This window comes from Chrysemys picta, chromosome 1 (genome assembly GCF_011386835.1).
Source record: "Chrysemys picta bellii isolate R12L10 chromosome 1, ASM1138683v2, whole genome shotgun sequence".
NCBI classification, from domain to species: Eukaryota; Metazoa; Chordata; order Testudines; family Emydidae; genus Chrysemys; species Chrysemys picta.
Window position 1 is genome coordinate 177,002 of NC_088791.1, and position 24,439 is coordinate 201,440.

At 49.2% G+C, this 24,439-nt stretch overlaps 2 protein-coding genes across 11 annotated transcripts in view; both read left to right on the plus strand.

Annotated features, from left to right (window-relative positions):
• Nucleotides 1-11,979, plus strand: part of GOLGB1 (golgin B1) — a 127,681-nt gene extending 115,702 nt beyond the window's left edge. For 7 of the 10 annotated variants that reach the window (XM_005310833.4, XM_042860000.2, XM_005310835.4 and 4 more), the window contains 6 exons: nt 2,199-2,348; nt 5,010-5,168; nt 5,381-5,478; nt 6,087-6,221; nt 7,507-7,612; nt 9,995-11,979. In XM_005310833.4, the coding sequence (XP_005310890.2) occupies nt 2,199-2,348; nt 5,010-5,168; nt 5,381-5,478; nt 6,087-6,221; nt 7,507-7,612; nt 9,995-10,129 (783 nt within the window). In that variant the 3' untranslated portion in view covers nt 10,130-11,979. Of the gene's footprint in view, nt 1-2,198; nt 2,349-5,009; nt 5,169-5,380; nt 5,479-6,086; nt 6,344-7,506; nt 7,613-9,994 lie in introns of all 10 variants that reach the window. The other 3 variants (XR_010599982.1, XR_010599987.1, XR_006176791.2) reach the window with 3 other exon arrangements.
• Nucleotides 11,980-23,452: 11,473 nt separating this feature from the next.
• Nucleotides 23,453-24,439, plus strand: part of HCLS1 (hematopoietic cell-specific Lyn substrate 1) — a 53,947-nt gene continuing 52,960 nt past the window's right edge. Inside the window, exon 1 of the mRNA XM_065551352.1 lies at nt 23,453-23,594. The gene's annotated coding sequence lies outside the window, so the exon portion shown is untranslated. The remainder of the gene's footprint in view (nt 23,595-24,439) is intronic.

The following is a 24,439-nucleotide window of genomic DNA, read 5'->3' on the forward strand; positions in this document are numbered from 1 at the left end:
GAATTCCCCTGTGTTGGATGCAACACTTTTTGAGTTAGGAAATTGTAATCTATAATTGTTACTAAAATGTCCTTGGGATTTCTATTGGCAGCATAAGACCTCCAGCATATGTCACTCAAATTGAAGTTCCCCATGATCTCACAGCTTTTTTTCCTACACGTTATAGAAAGGTGCGTAAAGAGGTGGTCATCCTGTTCCCTAGTGTGTTTTGTGATCTGTGGCAGACACCAACTAGTCCCCTATTCAGGATCATTTTTGTATGAGTTATCCAAGATTCAGAAACAGGTAATACAATTTTTAACACAGAGTGCCACTCCCCCACCCCTTTGCTCACTTGATCCTTCCTTTAAATAGGTTAGAAACATTGATTTTAACGTTCCAGTCATGCAAATCATTCCACCAGGTTTCAGTAATACCAACTAGATTGAATTTATGCTCATAAATGAGTAATTCCATTTCCTCCTTTTTATTACCCAGGCTCCTAGCATTGGTGTATTGTCAATTCAAGAATTTCTTCTCTTCACGTCCTTTCGTTCCTTGATTAATTTTGTTCTCAACATCTCATTTTCATGCTGAGTGCTCATATCGTCCCTGTTTTAACCCTCTCTGTTTGCTGTTAGTTCAGCCCTCTCCTGACTATTCTAACCAGCCTGTCCCCAAGGAGATTGATCCCACTTCTGCTGATGTGGAGACCATTCAAACTATACAGCCTTCTTTCCCTCTAGGGAGCTGACCCCTGCCAACCGCAGACAAGGCTTCCTCATGCTAAGGACAAGTAGTATTGAGGTGCCTCGCAGCCCTCGGAAGCATCACAGCCCCACAAGTGGTTCCATGGTTCCCAAACCCAAGTATGGATTGTGAGACAGATCCAATGTGGATCCAGTTTTTAGACAGGAATGTGTGCACCAGACCACAAGGGCACACTTTCCTTTGCCCTCAAGGCCAAGGGGAAAAAGCATAGGTCTGTTCCAGCACCGGAAATCTCTCCTCCTATAATGCGGAGAGAATGCAGACATGAAGCTGTCAGAAAGGTATTGCTGTGCTAACATCCCCAGAAACTGTGGTTCTGGTTCCCTCTTACAGGCTCTCAGACACTTCACAGATCATCCCTTAGATCCCTGTTATAGGTTAGGCCCATCAGCACGTCAGTTCCTTACTTGAATCCGGCATTGGACTAATGATGGGTGCTCTAGGTGTACCTTAGATAGATAATTTCTATGACTCTGACTATAGAGAATTCTCTTCAGCACAAGCATGCTGATGTGTTAGAGGTTATGGACCCTCCGTGTCCCAGCAGCAGCCATATAAAAGGTTCCAGATCCAGAGGCTCTGAGGGTTGTTCGTTACTTATATAATAATCCCAATATCCCTGTGACATGGACTAGTGAGAAATATCCGCATTTAGCAGATGGAGACACTGGGGCAGAAGGTGTGGCTTGACTAAGACCACAGATGATGTCCATGCCAGACTGGGATGAGAGCTCAGAAATTCCTGATTCATGGGTCCCTGTTCAGTAGCACTGTAAATACTTAGCAATGCCAGTCTCAAGCAACCACTCAAGGTATCAACAAAAAAAAATGGGAAGAGCTATGTTTGGGGATAGTGCTTTGAGAAGCTCTCTTAGGATAGCAAGCTGCCTAATAAGGATGTTCTCTGCTGCTGATTTCATCCTTTAAGCTGAAGTTGAGTATTTAGTGTGGTAGACAAAGCCACTGTCTCAGAGACCTTACAATCTGTAGGCCCAAGTGGGAACAATACAGCTGGCTGGAGTGTACAGTTGTGGAGTTCTTGCATGGATCATGTGAAGGAAAGGGAGGCGGAGTGCCAGTTTCTTTGTTCTCTAAGCTGAAGAGCCATAGGGGCAAGGATGTCTTTGCTGACGCTCTTGCACATTCCCATCCATGTAGTGGTGCCTTTTGAGCCATTGCTGTGCAGATCTCTAAGGAGGCTGTTGGGCAAACAGGGAAGGGCAAGAGTTCCATGTGTAAGCCAACTGAATTTTCACTAATTGTTCTGCTCTTCAGCTGCCCCCTGTGCTGTGGCCATTTACTCTCACCCCTTCGGCATTGGCAGGCAAGGTTCCAGATATAGGCTCATTGGAGGGTTTTGTGACTTGTACACCAGGCAGGTGCGTGGTTAAAAAGGGATTCAACAAAGATCTCAGCAATAGGTACTTTCATCACTCTTTTCTTGGCAGACTTCTCCAGAGACCCCCAGCTCCAGTGAGACTTTGGGAGGAGACCCGTCCAGCCTAGAAGCCGAGACAGATCACCTCCGGGTCCAACTGGGTGACAGCCTGAAAGAGCTGCATCAAAAGGAGCTGAGAATTCAGCAGTTAAACAGCAAGGTACAGCAAGTCGCCTCTGCCTGCTTATGGAACTTGGGACTGAGGGCAAGGAAGAGAACAGATATCCTATAGGACTTGGAGGAAGGGAGCAGACCTCTGCCTGCTTAAAGGACTTGTGCTGGGAATGTAGACTCCTTGGAGGTCCCTAGGGCTTGTAGCGAACAAACGTCTGTCCCAGAGCCTACAGACCCCCACCCAGAGAAGTAATGAGACTCAGGGTGAATATCAGGAAAAACTGTTGGGCTGCACAACAGCTTCCCTAGAGAAGAACTGGGGGCCCCATCACACCTTGACAGGGCCATGGGTCCAGCCAGAGAATCATCCCCAGGGGCAGAGCTGGGGACCCTGTTGCTCCCTGGCACAGGGGTGGATCCCAGAGGAAGGGCCAGGGCCCTGTCACTCCCCATTAGGGAGATGGATCCAGTTCATGAACTGTCTTCTGTGGCGGGGAGCTCCAATACTGAGGACACTTTAAACTGGTGAAAATACTAATAATTATAACTAGGGAACAGTCCTGCACTAGCTTCTGAGAGATTGATTTGGCTCCATCCAGTCCATCTCTTACATCTATTACTTCTCCATTAGTCAGGGCTGTATTAAGGCATAAGTACTATGGGCCTGTGTCTAGGGCCCCAATTCCTGGAGTCATGTGATTACATCAGATTAGGAGTTCCAATTTTTTTTAAAAAGTAAGTTCCTTGCCCTCATAGTTGTGAAGAAAAGTTTGAAACTGTGGCCTGAGTGTAACCAATACACTGACTGTCTGAGTTTGCAGACAGCCTGAGATAATCGCTCCAAAAGGGAGGAACTGTCCCATGCATCTCAATGGAGTGTTAACTCTGACCCATTGCTTTAGAGGCCCAGACAACCCATCCCAGACAAGGGTTCTATATGATAGATGGGGAAGAGTATAGCAGACCCAGCCCTCACCCAAGCAGAGAGAGTCTGGCAGCGGGATAGTTATTGAAGGACAGTGGGGATGGGCACTTGCTGCTATTCCTGCCTCATTGGGAGGGAGAAGGGGGCCCTTGCTGCTCCCAGAGGGTGAAGGATCCCAGCTGCCATTCCTGGATGGGAAAAATTTCCTGATGCTGCTGCCCCTGAGCTCTCTGGGATCGGATGAGGGCCCCCTACCACTCCAGGTTGGGTACAGGGCTATATTGTGGGACTGGACCCCAAAGGGCCCTATGTCATGGTGTGCCTAGGATTCCAAATTGCTTTAATTCAGTCCTGATGACAGTCTGTGGCCCTGGCAACAAGCGTCCTTTTCACATTCACATTGTGACACAGTTCCTGCCAACTGGTAAGAAACAGATCCCGGACAGCTTCTCCTCTGCTTGCAGTGCATAAGTTTTGGGTCATCTCTCTTCGCGTAAAGAAACAAGCAATGATGTACAAAAGAAAATGATCAGAATTGCAAAGTCAAGCAGTCAGAAGTTAGAAAATGGTAGAATTACGGTGGCCTGTGCATGCTTAATTGTGGTCCCTTGTTCCTGTGCATTTTGGTACTGTCCCCTGTGTTAGTCACTACATACCTTTCAGCTTCTGCAGCAAATTATCCAACAGACAATAGCTTCATTTACTACACAACAATGCCTTATTCACCATCCACCCTGAGCACTGAATGATCCAGGAATCCTGGACACATTCAAATCTCAGACATACATAAAATTCTCCTCACTGAATTTTTCCAGAAACTTTACTTGGCAAATTCAGTATTAAGCCTAGAGCTGGGCATTTCGTATTCTGCCTACTTAATACCACCTAAACCCCTCAGCATTCAGTAAGATCTGTGCCAGTGTAGTCCCAATAAAGCAGCAGTCATCGCCATTCTATAAGGGCTAAGCCTGCTCTGTGGGGAGGCTTTATAAAACAGCCATCCTGATTACGTGAAGTCTAGTTCAGTGAAATAAATGTCATGGCTTTTATCTTGACCGTAGCCCCCTTATCACTTGCCTCATTGCTGAGTTTTTGTTTTTTTAAATCTCCGCAGTCCTCTCTCTCTCACCACCCAGTCTGACCCATCCTCTCTCCAGCAGAAAGACCTTCCCCACACCAGTTCCCTTCTGCTGCTGCTCCTTACTCTCAAATGCCTCGTTGAGAGCCAAGAGCAGGGAGGTAGATTATATAAGGAAAACAGACCACAAGTCGGTCAATTTCTATCAACTTAGGTCATTGATCTTTAGTGCCCTCTGCCTGCCTTCTGCAGCGTTACGGGTTGTAAGAAGCGATCTCATTCCCATATAAAGTAATATGGAAGTCACTGAGCCCAAGAAATTAGCAGGATTCAAAGAGGGATTTGCACATTTATGTTGATAAGAATATCTAACATTATAAGAGTTATTGCTAACATAAATTTTAGAAGGGATATTAAACCTCCTGCTTCAGTGCTAAAGCCAAACTCTAACTATTGAAGATCAGGATGAGACCTAATCTGGGGGCAGATTATTCCTCATCTGCTATTGTGAGGTTCTTGCACCTTCCTCTGAAGCATCAGGTACTGGCCACTATCAGGGATGGATCCTGGACTACATGAATTTGGGGTCTGATTGAGTCTGGTAATCGCTACCTTCCTAATAAAGCTCTTTTGCTGTGGATGCCAAGGGGAGCAGCTTCTCTCAGAAGTTCTGTTTTAGCATCTTTGCTTGGTCTTCTTCCCAGCTCTCTCAGATCTTTGAGGAGAAAAATGCCCTCTCTATTCAGCTGCGGGGCAGCAGCCAGAATCTCCGTGAGAGCCACCAGCACTGCCGTGAGGTCCTGAACCGCTGCACGGCCCTGGAGAGGCAGCTGCAGGAGCTGCAGTCCCCAGACAAGGACATGGTAAGGGGCGGAGTAATGGAGGGAAGGTGGTGTATTCCTCTTGACAGCCTAGGCGAATTGAAGGGCGATTCTAACTGCAGACTTTGTTTACTGTGTGACATGGCAACTGGTCTGGACTCTGTTCTGTTTGAGACTTAATCCTGCTCTCCCATTGCTTCACTGATTGCCCTGCCCAGCACTTGATGCATTGCCACACATATACTCTGTTTCAGAGGTCACTTGTGACAGATGCTGCTCCAGGAGCCCCCCAGGAAAAGAACGAACTTCAAAGAGAGTGTTACACTCCAGAACTGCAGGAATTACAGCTGAGGTGAGGACAGAGGGAAGGGTGTAAATCCTGACACAGGACCTTGGCTGTTGCCCAGTGGGGCAGGGAAAAGTCTGAGTCCTGCTGTGGCACCCTAGAACCTTCTGGAATCTCTGAGGTGCACTCAGTTGTTGTGACTCACTATTCCTTTAGATGAAACCACAGACACTGACCGCAAAATGTAGCAATTGCTGTTGCCCAGTGCGGGTCAGTTTAGCTCCCCATTCACTACACTGGCTCATCAGTAAATACTGAGTTACATTTATGGTCCTGGTCTCAATCTTCAAGGCTCTCAATGAGCTGGACCAGGGCTGCCTCTGGGACTGAGACCTATTATGACAACTGTGCTCCTTGGGAATAATGGAACTACTGGTAGGAGTGGGTGATGGAGCCCTGGGCTATGGAACTCCTTTTCTGCATTGGCCACAAAGCCTTCATGGCTCAGGGCAAGTCCCACCTCCTCATCTCAGCATTCCCACAGTAAGTAAATAAAACCCACCTGTTTGTGGAGACAAGGGAGAGAATCTCCATGTACTAGAGCAGTGACTACAATATAAGCAGAGGTCTCGCGAGAGACATTTTGGGCATTTCAGTGTCCTATTTTCTACCAGGTTATCAGAGGCCAAACAGCTGCACAGCAGCACAAAGCAGGACCTGAGGCATTTGGAAAAGCAGCTGCAGGAGGAACGAGATCAGCGTCTTGCTGCAGAGGAGGCTTTCTCAGCAGCACAGGATCACATCAGGAGGTGGAGTGTTTCTAATCAAGCAAGCGGTTACCTTAGTGCATCACCAAGTTTCTAGCTGTCTGTCCATCTCTGCTTTTTATAGAACGTCCATCACTGCAAAATCCGGGCTCCACATTGGAAAGGTTGAAAGTTGGTCATGACTTTTCCTTAAAATCCCAGTTTTAAAGGAAGCCTCCTAGTCATTCCCAGTCATCTCTGAGCAAAGAATCCCTGTCTGAAATCTAGGACAGTTCTTCCATTTGTAGGGAATCTCCATTAGTCTGCCCTGGCCACCAGAACTTAACTGTATTATGGCAGTGCCCAGATTCCCCGCTCAGGATCAGGCCCATTGTGCTGGGTGCTTCACAGACACTCCGCCAGACATGGCTCCTGCCCCAATGAACTCTCAAGTTAATTTGAAATAAGACTCAAACAATGGGGAGTTGGAGTAGGGCTGGAACTAAGGTCATGCCCTTACACAGGGAGCTGGTAAGTAATTTGGATTCCCAGGGAGTACCAAATTTTTACAAATGAGTTCTCCTCAAGTGATGCCATAATCATGCCTTCACTGACTGACCGATTCCTTGTAGGCATCATGGCCTATTGTTTGTGGTTTCCTATTATCTCATTATGTGTCCAGAGCACTGGTCAGGGCATTGAAACCTATTAATCATAGAATACTAGACAGGACCTCAGTGGGTCATCTAGTCCAGGCCCCTGCACTCAAGGCAGGACTAAGTATTCTCTAGATCGTCCCTGACAGGTGTTTGTCTAACCTGCTTTTAAAAATCTCCTATGACAGAGATTTCATAACTTCTCTAGGCAATTTATTCCAGTGCTTAAGCACCCTGACTGAAAGTTTTTCCTAATGTCCAAGCTAAACCTCCCTTGCTGTAATTTAAACCCATTGCTTCATGTCCTGTCCTCAGAGATTAAGGAGAACAATTTTTCTCCCTCCTCCTTGTAACAACCTTTTATGTACTTGAAAACTGTTATCATGTCCCCTCTGTCCTCTCTTCTCCAGACTAAACAAGTGCAGTTTTTTCAATCTTTCCTCATAGGTCGTGTTTTCTAGATCTTTAATAATTTTTGTCATATAGCCCTTAAACACCAGTCTCTTGAACCACACCCAGAAGTGGCTAGGAAGCCAGTTTGTGAGCTGGAGTAATGCACTGTTTATGGCTAGCACTGCCCAGCAGGCCAGCAGCCATGTTCTGCACTGGCTCTGGCTTCTAGGTGACCCATGCGAGCAGCTTGCTGCAGTGTGTGTTCTAGCAATTAATGAGTGTTTCTCTCTCTTCTGCAGGTTGGAGTCAAGTGAATGGGCATCTGCTCTGGGTTCCAGCATTGATGTGTCTCCATCCCATGAACACTCCTTGCTGATTGACCCCATGGACAGTTCCTTTGGCAAGGTAAGAATACTACCGCAGTGGCTGTGTCCAGGGAGCTAGCTTCATAATGTAGGACATGTGAACAACTGCTGCTGCAGAGGAATGTGGCCAGAACATGGGGAACGGAACCATGTTGATTCTCAGCACTGGATATAGTTCATAGCCTCTAGAACCTACCACTCCAGCTGCATGGCTCAAGATATCTCCACACCCTGCATCATTCGGGATTTGCAGCTACACATATGGCTCTTGCAACTGTGACCTTGGGAACTGGTTGGGCTCCTGGAGGCCAAGGCTGCATCAGGGGCTTCTCCCACCTTTCAGGACCTTGTAATATTTGCCCAAAGTTCTAAATAGAAGAAAGCAGCAGCTGATTGTGCAGAGAGGGCTTATGGACTCAGTAAAATGTGCCTCAGTAAAATGGTCCCTAGTCTCATGTACACAGTGCAATAGTTAGACTCCTCCCCGTCACCCACCAAAGGGTGTGCCTTACTCTGTGCCAAGAAGGTCAAAAATCTCAGAGTATCAGAGTCAAGGGTCACTCAGTGAGAATGACCCAGTGGTTCAGCGTGAGCAAACGCAATGTCATAGAATCGTAGGACTGGAAGTGACCTTGAGATGTCATCTAGTCCAGTCCCCTGCACTCCTGGCAGGACTAAGTTCTATATGTTGCCTGATCATGGCTGCTGTGGTAGCAGCACGTTGCCAGAAATCATATGGGCCTTATACACTGAACCACACTCAGAAGTGGCTAGGAAGCCAGTTTGTGAGCTGGAGTAATGCACTGCTTATGGCTAGCACCACCCAGCAGGCCAACAGCTATGTTCTGCACTGGCTCTGGCTTCTAGTTGACCCATGTGAGCAATTTCCTGCAGTGTGTGTTCTAGAGATCACTAAAACAGGTCACCGGGGCTTGCACCCGAGATGGTCCCAGTCACCTTGCCGAGCATGTAGGGCCACAATGCCATACAAGAACACAAAAGCATCCCCAAATGGAAATCTCTGGAGACCATCCTGCTATTTTACCAGTCCCCTGTCTTCTCTGGATGGAGTCTCAGCTAGCTCATTCCCATCCAAGCCACCTGTATTTGCTTCCCAGTGTCTGGCTAAGATGCCACTGGAGATGCAGAGCTGTATGCCAGCTGCATGTTGAGTGCTGGCCTTGCAGAAGCCCAAGCTGTCTCAATATGTGTTGAATCCCCATTGAGAGAGTTCTTGGGCAGAGGAGCCCAGTGGTTCCCTCTGGAGAATCCAGGAGGAAAGGTCAAACCCACTGGAGCAACTGCAGCCCAGTCAGAGTCGGCAGCTGAGTCATCAGAGCTGCCGGCAGTGCTGTGGTGACTGGATGCTGCCTTGTGCTCATGGCTGGGAGAGTATCAGCCAGACTGTATCCCATGGGTGGCCAGCCTGAGCCTGAGAAGGAGCCAGAATTTACCAATGTACATTGCCAAAGAGCCACAGTAATACATCAGCAGCCACGCCAGCACCTCCTGCCTGCCAGCAGCCCTGCCGATCAGCACCTCCCCCTCCCTCCCTGTGCTCCCTGCAGTTTCGCAGTGTACAGGAGGCTCTGGGATGGAGGGGGGAGGAGCAAGGGTGCATCAGGGGAGGGGGCAGGAAGGGGTGGGGGCCCTGGGGTAAGGGGTGGAGTGGGGGCAGGGCCTGGGGTTGAGCAGTGGAAAGTTGGCACCTGTAGCTCCAGCACCAGAGTCAGCGCCTATGCAAGGAGCTGCGTGTTAACTTCTGAAGAGCCGCATGCGGCTCCGGAGCCACAGGTTGGCCACCCCTGCCTATTCCATGCCGATTCTCAAGCCTCGCCAATGTGAATCAGGGAACCCGAAGTGCCCAGTGAGGCCAATGCTGTCAGAGCACTGATGACTGAGTGCCAATGCTCGTAACAACCCATTCAGCAGAAGCTGGCATCCTGCCCTCCAGCTATGGATGGGTTAATGGTCTTAAGCCAGTTCCCTACTGCCTGGCCAAAGGGGTAGGATGGGGTTCCCAGCACCTCAGGTCTTCAGCAGTGCTATCATCATCATTTATTATCATCTGTTGATGCTGTTGATCAAGATATATCCATGATATATGTTGACTTCAGCAAAGCTTTTGGTACGGTGCAGGTGGCTGGGCTCAGCACTTACTGGCACTAACTGTAAAAAGCAACAGAGGGTCCTGTGGCAGCTTTGAGACTAACAGAAGTATTGGGAGCATAAGCTTTCGTGGGCAAGCCAGGTTTGCATCTGAAGAAGTGAGGTTCTTACTCACGAAAGCTTATGCTCCCAATACTTCTTTTAGTCTTAAAGGTGCCACAAGACCCTCTGTTGCTTTTTACAGATTCAGACTAACACGGCTACCCCTCTGATACTTGGCACTAACTGGTTTCTCCTTTACTCTTCCCCTCAGACTCGGAGCAACTCTGGTTTGTGGCGGCAGCTGCGCGCTCTCTTCTGTTCCCGGACCCGCCTACCACTGTTGGTGACTGTGTATTTGTTCATGCTTCACATCCTACTCTTCCTGTGCTTTACAGGCCACCTGTGAGCAGGGCCAACAGTCTCTCCCTGAGCATCAGATCTTTACCCCATTCCTGCGCCAGACAGGTTTTTGGGCCAGCTGTCACCAGTGCCCCGCACCAGCTGCCCACTCACCTAGCTAGCTCTGGGGGCCAACTGAGCCCATCAATCTCCAGAGCTCGCCCCTGAGCTGCTTGCTCTGGCCCAACTGGGTGGCTCCTGCAACTGAAGGTCGGGGTCTGTCTGTTTCCAGAAGACAACCCTTCACACACACACCCACGAAGTATTACCCAGTCATCTTTTCTGAGTCAGGCTCCTCAGGCTGGGAATGAGTGAAGGCAGTGATGTAATCTGCAGCTTCCACCTGCAGAGGGCTCCACTCCAGCTGTTAATCATCTGTGATGGAGGTTGCAGAGAAAATGCTGTCATGTGGCTGCAGCTCCCCAGTACCTTCAGCAGGTTAGCTGGCACCATTGCATCTCGTCATCCTTACACTCAAGCCGGTGTCAATGGCTGTACCAGCCTAGAAAGGGGCATTGTCCACTTGCCCCTCATTAGTCCACAAGTCACTGGCTTTGCAGGAGGTGGCTCACCCTCCCCATCTCCAGTGTTCCTTCCCTTTCACAGATAGCACCATCATATTGCAGAGATTGCACCAGTCCATGAGCAAGGGAAGGAAGCACCTTCTCCCCTCATCCCCCAGCTCTTAAACCCGCCCACTTGGGCCCTTCTAGTGATGATTAAAAACAAGAAAGGGAAGTTGTGGAGTTTTTACGGGATACTATGTAAAACCAATCAAGGTCTGTTTTATAACTTTTTTTCAATGGGGCTAATTTTGGGGTTTCAGCTCAGTAGAGTTCCCTGCAGGAGAAGGGCAGTCACTGCAGCTTGCAGACATGCTGAACCTTCCATCTAAGGGCTTTTGTAAGTATTTGCTACTATGCCCCTGCAGGAGAAGGGCAGTAATTTAATTATTGAAAGGGAATAGGGGACTTGACCTTTTATCTCTAATTTAATCATTGCACTAATTATAAAGCTTGTGCAGCTCTTGCTGAAGACAGGAGGGGAGAAGAGACGTCCTGCTCCTGTACCGTTTCCTTTTCAAAAGACTAAACCTGGACAGTTTGTGCTACAGGGTATAGCTCCAAGGGGTCTGAGCTCTCCATGGACTACAAGAACCCCACAGACAAACTCCTCGCTGTTGAGAGGGGAAGATTCCTAAGGCCTCTGCCCCCACCCCCACTTCATGAGACTTCTTTCTGGAGAAGCCTGTGACTGGTGTTGCTGGGGTGGCTGCATGTACCCTATGGCATACACTCTAAGTGCAGTTGGACCTGTTCCCATTAATTGTGTAGATGGCCAAGTTCAGAGCTCTCTACAGAGCCCTGAACATGCTCCATACAGATAATGAGATACTAATGTACCTGGAGATGAGGATTCTGAACACAGCAATGACTGCTCCAGTTGAGAAAGGAGGGTGGAACCCATCAGATAAGCCCTCACTTAGTGCTGCTGTCTACTTTGTAAGGTGTGCCTCTCCTTTCCTGGTTTTAGAATACCCTCGCTACCCCCACCCACAGTTTAATGGAGGAAAGTTAATTCTCCTGGCGCTGTTCTTAGTCCAGGTCTCCAGGGCTGCTGAACTGAGCCTGTGAAGAGACAGGGACTGGTTCCTTTGCTGTCCCTAAAGCAACTGGGCCTCTGGCTAGGTCCAGAACACTGAAGCCATATACCTGTGCTCCCCCATGAGTATTTATAGAGAGCGTGCCCTGCCGGATTCCCCCCTTGATTCTATGAAATCCAGTGACTGAACCTCTCACCTACAGCTTCCTGGGGCACATGCTCCTGTGTACAATAAAGATTATTTTTCAGAGTGAAGCCGAGTGGTGTTTTGGTGTGAGTGTCGCTATAGGAACTGACCTCTGAGGTTCCAGAGCTGCAGGCCATGAGCATGACCTACTGTGGGAGCAACACAAGACAGTAGCCACTCTCATTATGCTTTATCCCTGGTGCAATGGGAATTCCCTCTCTGTTTCCTCATATTGATGAGTGTCCCATGGAGCTTGCACTAGCCTCTTCCTCACCTCCCTCAGATGTACAGATCCTACAGTGGACTGGCTGTGGGGGACAGGAGTTATAATTTTGGGAACAGTTCTGTCTGCTGCCTTTACTGTTTCTTGCTATCTGAGTTTAGGCAGAATTATGCAGCCCCATGGGCATATGTAGTTTCAAGACCTGGTGGATTACATGGTAGCCACCTTGACTCTCCTGATGGTACCAGCGGAAGAGACTTCCCACCCAGTATTTGACATACTCGGTGCCACTGCCAAGAGTAAAATATCACTTCCTGTCCTGGATGGGTTGTTGCAACTGGCCAAATCTTTGTGGTCCAATGCCACTTGTGAACCCATCTCCAAGAAGGCTTACGTGCGCTACCAGCTACCCTCTCATACTTTCATGCCCACTCTGTGCCCAACTCACTGGTAGTGGCTGCTGCCAGCAACAGGGCAAGGTCACGCCAATTACACTCCATGCTAAGTGAGGCTAGGTCTACACGGGGGAGGGTTGACTTAAGATACGCAACTTCAGCTACGTGAATAGCGTAGCTGAAGGCGGCGTATCTTAGGTTGATTTACCTGGCCGTGAGGACGTCGGCAAGTCGCCCACTGCCACTCCCCCATCAACTCTGCTTCCACCTCTCACCGTGGTGGTGTTCCGGAGTCGACAGCAGAGCGATCGGGGATCAATTTTATCGCGTCTACACTAGACGCGACAAATCGATCCCTGATAGATCGATCAGTACCTGCCAATCCGGCAGGTAGTGTAGACGTACCCTGATAAAGAGGGTGTGACCTGCAATTAGGGTGACCTGCAAAGAATGGGGCAGGCAATCCCCATAAAGCCAGTGGATATTCTAATATTTAGATTCACCAAGCCAGCATAAAACAGCTTCTTTATTACCTTATTGGATCCTCAGAAGTCCAAACAACACAGTTCCCTTAAAGTGATCCAGCCTCAGGCCTCCATCCAGGTACCTAAGTCAAATATGATGATTTCTGAAAATCTTATTTCATCATATAAAAGAAAAGGTTCTACCAATCCCAAAGGATTGGACACATTATCTCCCAGCAACAGAGGGTCCTGTGGCACCTTTAAGACTAACAGAAGTATTGGAGCATAAGCTTTCGTGGGTGAATGCCCACTTCATCAGACGCAAGACCTCCCAGGTTATTGAATATTCCAGATTTTGCCCAAATACATGCTACAGCCAATTCTTATTAACTAAACTAAAATTTATTAAAAAATGAGAGAGTATGGTTAAAAGATCAATATACATACGGACATGAGTTCAGTTTTTAAGGTTCAGATTCATAGCAGAGCATCTTCGCAAGCAGGCTGGCTAACCTAGTGAGTAGGGCTTTAAACTAGGTTCACTGGGAAGGAGACCAAAGCCCTGAGGTAAGTGGGGAAATGGGATACCGGGAGGAAGCACGAGCAGGAGAGCGCAAGAGGGGAGGACTCCTTGTCTCATACTGAGAAAACGGGACAATCGTCGAGATTAAGATACATTAAGTGCCTATACGCAAATGCAAGAAGCCTGGGAAACAAGCAGGGGGAATTGGAAGTTCTGGCACAGTCAAGGAACTGTGATGTAATTGGAATAACAGAGACCTGGTGGGATAACTCACATGACTGGAGTACTGTCATGGATGGATATAAACTGTTCAGGAAGGACAGGCAGGGCAGAAAAGGTGGGGGAGTTGCATTATATGTAAGAGAGCAGTATGACTGCTCAGAGCTCCAGTATGAAACTGCGGAAAAACCTGAGAGTCTCTGGATTAAGTTTAGAAGTGTGAGCAACGAGGGTGATGTCATGGCGGGAGTCTGCAATAGACCACCGGACCAGGGGGGTGAGGTGGAGGGGGCTTTCTTCCCGCAACTAACAGAAGTTACTAGATCGCAGGCCCTGGTTCTCATGGGAGACGGCAATCACCCTGATATCTGCTGGGAGAGCAACACAGCCGTGCACAGACAATCCAGGAAGTTTTTGGCAAGTGTAGGGGACAATTTCCTGGTGCAAGTGCTGGAGGAACCAACTAGGGGCAGAGCTGTTCTTGACCTGCTACTCACAAACAGGGAAGCATTAGTAGGGGAAGCAAAAGTGGATGGGAACCTGGGAGGCAGTGACCATGAGATGGTAGAGTTCAGGATCCTGACACAAGGAAGAAAAGAAAGCAGCAGAATACGGACCCTGGATTTTGGACTTTGACTCCTTCAGGGAATGGATGGACAGGATCCCCTGGGAGAATAACATGAAGGGGAAAAGAGTCCAGGAGAGCTGGCTCGATTTTAAAGAATCATTAAGGTTGCAGGAACAAACCATCCCAATGTGTAGAAAGAATAGTAAATATGGCAGGCGACCAGCTTGGCTTAACAGTGAAATCCTTACTGATCTTAAAACACAAAAAAGAAGCTTACAAGAACTGGAAGATTGGACAAATGACCAGGGAGGAGTATAAAACTATTGCTCAGGCATGCAGGAGTGAAATCAGGAAGGCCAAATCACACTTGGAGTTGCAGCTAGCAAGAGATGTTAAGAGAAACCAGAAGGGTTTCTTCAGGTATGTTAGCAACAAGAAGAAAGTCAAGGAAAGCGTGGGCCCCTTACTGAATGAGGGAGGCAACCTAGTGACCGAGGATGTGGAAAAAGCTAATGTACTCAATGCTTTTTTGCCTCTGTCTTCACGAACAAGGTCAGCTCCCAGACCGCTGCACTGGGCAGCACAGCATGGGGAGAAGGTCACCAGCCCTTTGTGGAGAAAGAAGTGGTTCGGGACTATTTAGAAAAGCTGGATGAGCACAATTCCATGGGGAGGATGCGCTGCATCCGAGGGTGCTAAAGGAGTTGGTGGATGTGATTGCAGAGCCATTGGCCATTATCTTTGGAAAACTCATGGCGATCGGGGGAGGTCCCGGATGACTGGAAAAAAGCTAATGTAGTGCCCATCTTTAAAAAAGGGAAGACGGATCCGGGGAGCTACAGGCCAGAAAGCCTCACCTCAGTCCCTGGAAAAATTATGGAGCAGGTCCGCAAGGAATCAATTCTGAAGCACTTAGAGGAGAGGAAAATGATCAGGAACAGTCAGCATGGATTCACCAAGGGCAAGTCATGCCTGACTAACCTAATTGCTTTCTATGAGGAGATAACTGGCTCTGTGGATGAGGGGAAAGCAGTGGATGTGTTATTCCTTGACTTTAGCAAAGCTTTTGATACGGTCTCCCACAGTATTCTTGCCGGCAAGTTAAAGACGTATGGGCTGGATGAATGGACTGTAAGGTGGATAGAAAGCTGGCTAGATCGTTAGGCTCAATGGGGGTAGTGATTAATGGCTCCATGTCTAGTTGGCAACCGGTTTCAAGCAGAGTGCCCCAAGGTTTGGTCCTGGGGCCGGTTTTGTTCAATATCTTCATTAATGATCTGGAGGATGGCGTGGACTGCACTCTCAGCAAGTTTGCAGATGACACTAAACTGGGAGGAGTGGTAGATACGTTGGAGGGTAGGGATAGGATACTGAGGGACCTAGCCAAATTAGAGGATTGGGCCAAAAGAAACCTGATGAGGTTCAACAAGGACAAGTGCAGATACCTGCACTTAGGACGGAAGAATCCCATGCACTGCTACAGACTAGGGACCGAGTGGCTAGGCAGCAGTTCTGCAGAAAAGGATCTAGGGGTTACAGTGGACGAGAAGCTGGATATGAGTCAACATAGTGCCCTTGTTGTCAAGAAGGTTAATGGCATTTTGGGCTGTATAAGTAGGGGCATTGCCGGCAGATCGAGGGACAAGATTGTTTCCCTCTATTCAACATTGGTGAGGCCTCATCTGGAGTACTGTGTCCAGTTTTGGGCCCCATACTACAAGAAGGATGTGGAAAAATTGGAAAGAGTCCAGTGGAGGGCAACAAAAATGATTAGGGGGCTGGAGCACATGACTTATGAGGAGAGGCTGAGGGAACTGGGATTGTTTAGTCTGCAGAAGAAAAGAATGAGGGGGGATTTGACAGCTGCTTTCAACTACCTGAAAGGGGGTTCCAAAGAGGATGGATCTAGACTGTTCTCAGTGGTAGCAGATGACAGAACAAGGAGTAATGGTCTCAAGTTGCAGTGGGGGAGGTTTAGGTTGGATATTAGGAAAAACTTTTTCACTAGGAGGGTGGTGAAGCACTGGAATGGGTTACCTAGGGAGGTGGTGGAATCTCCTTCCTTAGAGGTTTTTAAGGTCAGGCTTGACAAAGGCCTGCCTGGGATGATTTAGTTTTTTAAATAAATTAATTTTTTTAAATTAATGGAGATATCCCATCTCCTAGAACGGGAAGGGACCTTGAAAGGTCATCGAGTCCAGCCCCCTGCCTTCATTAGCAGGACCAAGTACTGATTTTGCCCCAGATCCCTATGTGGCCCCCTCAAGGATTGCAAAGAGTTCTTTTAGAAATCGGGGGGGAGGGATAGCTCAGTGGTTTGAGCATTGGCCTGCTAAACCCAGGGTTGTGAGTTCAATCCTTGAGGGGGCCACTTAGGGATCTGGGGCAAAATCAGTACTTGGTCCTGCTAGTGAAGGCAGGGGGCTGGACTCGATGACCTTTCAAGGTCCCTTCCCGTTCTAGGAGATGGGATATCTCCATTAAAAAAAAAAATAGTTCATGGGTTATAGTCCAATGTCCAAATATCATATTCAGGGTGTACCAGCATAACTGGGACCTCAGTCTTGTGACTCAAACTTCCCCTGATGAAGCCTAAGCAGATAGAGATGACAGGATCAGGACCCAAGTATATTTTATACAATTTCATGTCCTCTTTGACAAGTTGGGAGTTCCTCTGGGAACAAAAGGTAATTAGGATGACTTTGAAGGAGGTCCCTCACCGGTACTTACCTATAGAATTAACATAAGGCAATTTGCCTCTTCCTCCACCATTCACAGCACATTTCAAAGAGAGATGAATACTGAGATATCCTGTGTTTACAATTCATTTAAATGCTAGGATATTCTTTTGATCTCTGAACTATCAGAATACAGCATAGACAGGGACTGTTGATTACATTGTCGACCCTACTCATAGATATGTAAATACAAAAACATCCCTCCACATGTCTTTTGAGGGTTATTATTTTGCAGGATGTTTAACCCTTTCTGGCCATATGTTTCAGAGTCATTGAGGAGAAAGGTCTTCCATCATCTTTCAAGAGCCAGTTGACAAATTTCCAGGCAGTCAGGGCTAGGGCTCTGTGTTTGTCATGGTGGTCACGGATTCCGTGACTTCCTGTGACCTCCATGACTTCTGCAGTGGCCAGTGTGGCCACCCTGGAGTCAGCTGCTCGGGCGGCTCTGGGGCCAGCCACACCGGCCACTGCTCTGGCAGCCCCGGGGATTGCCTGAGCAGCAACTGATGCAGCTGGCCCTGGGGACCACCTGAACAGTGGTCCCGGGGGCGGCCAGAGCTGCTGGAGCTTGTTGGCTCCCAACTGCAGCCGATGCAACCACTGGTTCCTCTGGGGGGCCCCCTCCAAGGCTCCCCCTCTGGCAGCTGCTGGACCCCTGGACCCTGCCAGCAGTGGGCCCCCCCCCCAAGACTCCCCCAGCAGCGCCTCCCCCTCTAAGATTCAATCAGGGGTATTTATGGTATAAGTCATGGACAGGTCACAGGCTGTAATTTTTTATTTCTTGCTGTGACCAGTCCATGAGTTTTACTAAAAAGACCCATGATTAAATTGTAGCCTTAGTCATGGCCCATTATCAATACTATCTGTGGGAAAAGATGACGTTTCTCCAAGATTTAGCTGACTATAGGAGAAGATTGCCAAACTCCATCTTAATGGAGGCTCAGAATGTAGCCAAGCATTCCCTTAGGGCTTCTTCAATGCCTCAGACTCGGCTGCCAGGGTGTTGGCTTCAGCTGTGACTGTCAGGAGGCATGGATGGGTTTGATCCTCTTCTCTGGCCATGGACACTAGAAATCATCTGGAGAAGCACCCTTTGAAGGGGAAGGTCTTGTCAGTGAAAGGACTGATGATGTATTGGAAAAGCTGAAGGACACAAGATCGACAGCTCATTCTCAAGTTGATTCCAACCACCTGAACAAGACACTCCTCCTGATACCAAAGGCAATACTACCCCCAACTTTCAACACCCTATTTTTCTTCAAGTTAAAGCCCCCAGCAGTTCCAGCAACCTGCAACTTCATAGTCATCACAAAAAGTGGTCTTTCATCAAGGCACCAAACCCAAATAATCTGGTTCCTCATCAGTATTCTCTTCCTGGAACACCAAGCCTCAGTTTGGACAAGGCACCTGAGAGTCTAGAATCAGCCAAAAAACATCCTTTGGGGACAGGCTAGGTCATTGACAACTGGAGGCAGATCACATCAGATCAATGGGTCTTAGTGGAACGGGGCTACACCATTCAATTCAAAATACTGCCTCCCTCCAAGTCCCCCCACCTGTCCTTCTTCAGGTACTACTCTGAGGTGAATCCTCACACAGAAGTGGAGAAGTTGCTTCTGAGAGGAGCAGTCATATGTTCCTGCTAGCCTGAAGGGTCAGTGGTTTTACTTCCAATACTTTTTGGTGCAAAAGAAGGCTAAGGGTGGGGGTGCAGACCATATTACATTTAAGGGAACTGAACACATACATCTGGAAATTCCAGTTCTGTATGCTAATCCTGGCATCAGTAATCCCCTCAATATTGGTTATGGGCTAGTTTGCAACTTTCGATCTAAAGGATGCTTATTTCCTTATCGCAATTCCTTGACAACATCAAACTTACTGCCGTTTCATGGGGGCTGGGCACCATTTCCAGTACAAGGTGCTTCCATTTGGCCTTTCCATGGCACCTAGAGTGTTTTACTAAGTGCCTCTCTTTGTAGTGGCATATCTGAGGAAGTAGGGTATTTTCATTTACTCTTATTTGGATGATTGGCTACTTAAGGCAGATGGGTGCGAGACCCTGTTAAGCCACATAGCTTCCATGAAGTATATAGCTTGTTCTGGAACAATAGGTATGGGGGGAAAAGGAAGCAGCATTGTGCTGTACGTCAAGGATGTAAACACTTCCACCAAGGTCCAAGAGGAAGTGAGTGGCAGGCCTACTGAGAGTATCTGGTTGAGGATAAAAGGAAAAAGAATAGTAGTGCTGTTACGGTCGGGATCTATTATAGACCGCCAAATCAAGAAGTGGAAGTGGATGAGGCATTCTACAAGCAGGTAACAAGATTAGCTAACACACATGAGCTAGTATTAATGGGGGGTTTTAACACAGCAAAACATAATATGTCCTGCAAGTTCTTAGCATGTGTAGTGGACAACTTTCTGATTCAGAAAGGAATCAACTTTGAGGAAACAACTAGGGATCATCCATTTTGGATCTGGTTTTGACCAACAGGGATGAATTAGTTGCGAACCTGAAGGTGGGCAGGAGCTTGGGAGGAAGTGATCATGGTCTGATAGAATTCAAGATCCTAAGGAAAGGAGGACATGAGAACAGTAAAACAAAGACACTGGACTTCAGAAAGGCAGATTTCAACAACTCTTAGAAATAATAGGCAAGGTCCCAAGGAGAGGCCAATTGGGAAGAAAAGATGTCAAAGGGGGCTGACAGTTCCTAAAAGATGTAATGCTAGAGGCTCAACATCAAGTTCTTCTTTTGAGTGCTTGCTCATGTGTATTCCACAGTAGTGTGCGTGCTCGCCATGTGCACCGGTGCCAGAAGGTTTTCCCTTAGCAGTCTGGTCAGGTGCCATCGGATCGGAGTTCCAGGCACCGTTCCACGCCGAGCAGAGAGTATCAACGGGGCAGGCATAGGCGCTGTAGGCACTCCCCTTCTCGCCGGAGCTACCGGAGCCGCTCCCGACACGAGCGCCGTCGCCGTTCGCGCTCCAGCTCTCTCTCCTCGAGGCACCGCGCCCACGACTCCCAGCGGGGGTTGCTATCTCCGCGCTGTCGTGGATCTCGGTATTGTAGTGTCTCGAAGTAGTAGCTCGAGACAGCACCGTTCCTCGACGTCAGAGTCCTGATCCCATGGTAGACGTCGTTCTCGGCATCATCGATCATACTGCTCCCATGGTACCGATAGGTCGTTGCTAACCCCGACCTCCACCCACACGAGGCCCCCTACGTCTCAGCCCGGCCAACCTGACCAGCTGGTACCGCCGATGCTGCAGCATAGTCAATGGCAGGGGCCCCCATGGCAGGGCCAGTGGTGCCAGTGGACCCCCTGGCCTCCTGCGCATGCCCAGCCAGGGACTCATTCGGTAGCAGGGGCTTCAGAGGCTCCCTCCACCTCATTATCCAGGCCTCCAAGGGATAGATCGGCAGGTCGCAGATCCTCGGCACTGCACGCTAAGTCCGACCAAGGGGTAGATCCCGCAGTGCTGACCAACGTGCAGAGCTCCGTACCGGCCTCCTCCCCCATGCTGGATGACAAGGTTGCGGCCCCACCCCTCTCCGCACCGCAGGAGAGACCCTCAGACTTGCTCTTCAATGTCCTCTCGCCTTCGGCACCAGGCAGAGTGGCCCTGCCGCTGCATGAAGGGGTGGCTAACGTTTCCAATGCCCTCTGGCAAACACCGGCCTTCCTTGCACCAATATCGAAGAAGGCAGAGTGCAAATATTTTGTGCCCACGAAAGGGCACAAGTATCTCTATACCCACCCGGCCCCCAACTCCTTAGTGGTGGAGTCTGTAAATCATGGGTGTGGGTCCTGGTTGACCCTGTCTCTCCCTAAGAATAAGGACTCTAGAAGGCCGGACTCGTTTGGTAGAAAACTTTATTCGTCGTCCAGTTTCCAGCTCCAGGTGGCCAACTACCAAGCCCTCCTCAGCCATTACGAGTTTAACTTGTGGGGGTCACTGCCTAAATTCGAACCCTCCCTTCCGGAAAGCGAAAGGAAGGAATTTAAGGCACTCATCGAGGAGGGCGCCGCTGCTGCAAAGGCAGCTCTGCAGGTGGCGGCGGATGCAGCTGACGCGGCTGCTCGGTCCATGGCCTCGGCGGTGTCCATGCGCAGAGCATCGTGGCTACTGCTGTCCGGGCTCTCCACGGAAGCACAGTCTGTGATGCAGGATCTTCCCTTTGATGGCAAGGACCTGTTCACGGAACAAACAGATGTGAAACTTCATGGCACGAAGGACTCACGTACGACCCTTCAAACCCTCGGGCTTTATGTCCCTCCCAAGGAAAAGCCTAAGCCACAGGCTCCTGCCCTGGCTCCCCAGCCAAAATATGAGCCCGCCTACAAGAGGTCCAAGACCCAAAGGAGGCGACCTCAAAGGCAGTCTCGCTCTGCCCTACAACCTGGGCCCTCGAGGGGCAAGCAGCAGGGCAAGAGCCGCTTTTGACTGGTTGCAGGAGGGTACCCGGGTGTCCCCCGAGAGGACCCTCCTACCAATAAAGTTTTCCTTCAGCAACTGCTTGTGTGCGTTCCTTGCGGAACGGTCCCGAATAACATCGGACCGTTGGTCCTCAACACCATTTCCCAGGGCTACAATTTGTCTCACCCCCGCCTCCCTCCCCTGGACGGCAGGGGAGACCCGTCACATTTATCACTGCTAGAGCAGGAAGTGGGTCAGCTCCTCAGCTTCGGAGCTGTGGAGAGTTCCAAGGGAGTTCCGGGGAAAAGGGTTTTACTCCCGTTACTTCCTTATCCTGAAGGCGAAAGGGGGGCTCAGGCCTATCCTGGATTTACGAGACCTCAATCGGTTCATGGCTAAATGCCGGTTCCACATGGTCTCTCTGGCATGTATCATACCCGCTCTAGACCCTGGCGATTGGTATGCGGCCCTGGACCTTCAGGACGCATACTTCCATATCCATATATTCGAGGGGCATAGATGATTCCTTCGTTTCCTGGTGGGACAGGACCACTACCAGTTTACAGTCCTCCCATTTGGCCTGTCCACCGCGCCCAGGGTGTTCACAAAGTGCATGGCGGTAGTGGCGGCCTACCTCAGAATGCGATCTCAGATGCCTTCCTCCTGTCATGGTCGAGTCAGCTCCTCTACACCTTTCCCCCGTTCCCTCTCATCGGCAAAGTCCTAGAGGAAAGTGAAAATGGACAAGGCACGTGTCCTCCTGATTGCCCCAGCTTGGCCCCGGCAACATTGGTACGGTACCCTCCTGGGCTTGCTGGTGGCCCCTCCACGGCCGTTGCCGCTCCGCCCAGACCTACTCTCCCAGGACCAGGGCTGCCGCCTCCACCCCAACCTGGACACCCTCCATTTGACAGCATGGCTGCTCAATGGCTAGATGCAGAGGAGAGAAGGTGTTCGGAGGGGGTCAGGCATGTCCTCCTAGAAAGTAGGAAGCCATCTACGCGCCGAGCCTACCTGGTGACGTGGTCCAGGTTCTCCAGGTGGGCGGGCGAGCGGGGTACTTCCCCAATGTCTGCACCGCTTCAACTTATCCTTGAGTATCTCCTTCACCTTAGAACTCAGGGCCTGGCACCTTCCTCTATCAGGGTGCACCTGGCAGCTATATCGGCGTTCCATCTGCCAGTCCAGGGCTGCTCGGTTTTCTCCCATACCATGACTGGGTGTTTCCTCAAAGGGCTAGACGCGTACGGAAAAGATCGTAGACCCCCCTGTTCCTCAGTGGGATCTAAATTTGGTATTATCCCACCTCACGGGGCCCCTGTTCGAGCCCCTAGCCACATGCTCATGGTCTCACCTTTCATGGAAAGTAGCCTTCCTCGTGGCTATCACGTCAGCCCGGTAGGTTTCGGAGCTCAGGGCCCTGACCTGCGACACCCCGCCACGCGGTCTTTCACAAGGACAAGGTGCAGCTCCGCCCACACCCTGCATTCTTCCCTAAGGTGGTCTCTGCTTTTCACGTGGGCCAGGACATCTTCCTGCCTGTCCTCTGCCCCAAACCTCATGCCTCTAGCAAGCAACGCTGCCTCCATACGCTCGATGTGCGCAGGGCACTGGCTTTTTATCTGGATTGGACTAAGCCGTTCTACATTTCTACAGAAGTATGTCAGGTTTCAGAATAGCAGCCATGTTAGTCTGTAGCCGCAAAAAGAACAGGAGTACTTGTGGCATCTTAGAGACTAACACACATTTATTTGATTCGTGGACTACATGTATTTGATGAAGTGGGCTGTAGCCCACGAAAGCTTATGCTCAAATAAATGCTATTACTGACTAACTTAAATGTGCCCCATCAACTCCTATTGGCTTAGGCAGATACCATCCCAGTCCCTGACAGAGAGAAAAGATAGGGCTGATTCTGTGTCTCCTTGACACTTTTAGTACCATGTTTTCTTCCTGGACTTTGTCTGCGCGACACTGACTTATTCCACTCAGAAGCCGCGCAGAGCTGCAGGAAGTGAACTTAGCTGCAGTTAAAACAGGAACTGTCACAGTGCACTGCAGTCTCATAGCAGCAGCCAGCAAACAGGTAGTTGGGCAGAAAGGAGCAAGTGTGTCGCATCTCCGCCAAGGTAAGTACCAGCGTAGAAGTGCATTTATCGAAGGAAAGTTACCAAAAAATGTTGAGGCTCCATGGCCTTCAGGGATGGGAGTGGGAAATTCTTCCCTGATCAGGCCAAATGCTACTCTGCAGCTCTTGGCAGTTACTTCTCAAATGCAGGCTTTGCTCTCTGGAGCTGTTGTAATTTTTCAGGGTCCAAATGACAGATGCCCCATCTAAATCAGGCTAGCCGAGTCTCAGAATTGCACGCAAGCCGGTGTTTATACTTGTGGTTGGTCTAGGCCAGGGGTAGGCAACCTATGGCACGTGTGCCGAAGGTGGCACGCAAGCTGATTTTCAGTGGCACTCACGCTGCCCGGGTCCTGGCCCTGGTCCGGGGGGCTCTGCATTTTAATTTAATTTTAAATGAAGCTTCTTAAACATTTTAAAAACCTTATTTACTTTACATGCAACAAAAGTTTAGTTATATATTATAGACTTATAGAAAGAGACCTTCTAAAAATGTTAAAATGTATTACTGGCGTGCGAAACCTTAAAGTAGAGTGAATAAATGAAGACTCAGCACAGCACTTCTGAAAGGTTGCTGACCCCTGGGCTAGGCTATAGATACATTAGGGCTAATTAAAAATGGGACAAATTAAACTCACTGTGGTGTTGCCCAGGCTCAGTGTAGGGCTGTCCTAATCCTGTATGGTAGTACAGGCCATGGTTTGTAAAGAGACCCACCCTAGAATGGTGTGTCTGGGCAGGTCAGTATAATGGTGGTCAAACTGTTATACTGGTTAAAAAAATGGCCTGCTAAGCCAGTGGCTCTCAACCTTTCCAGATGACTGTACCCCTTTCAGGAGTCTGATT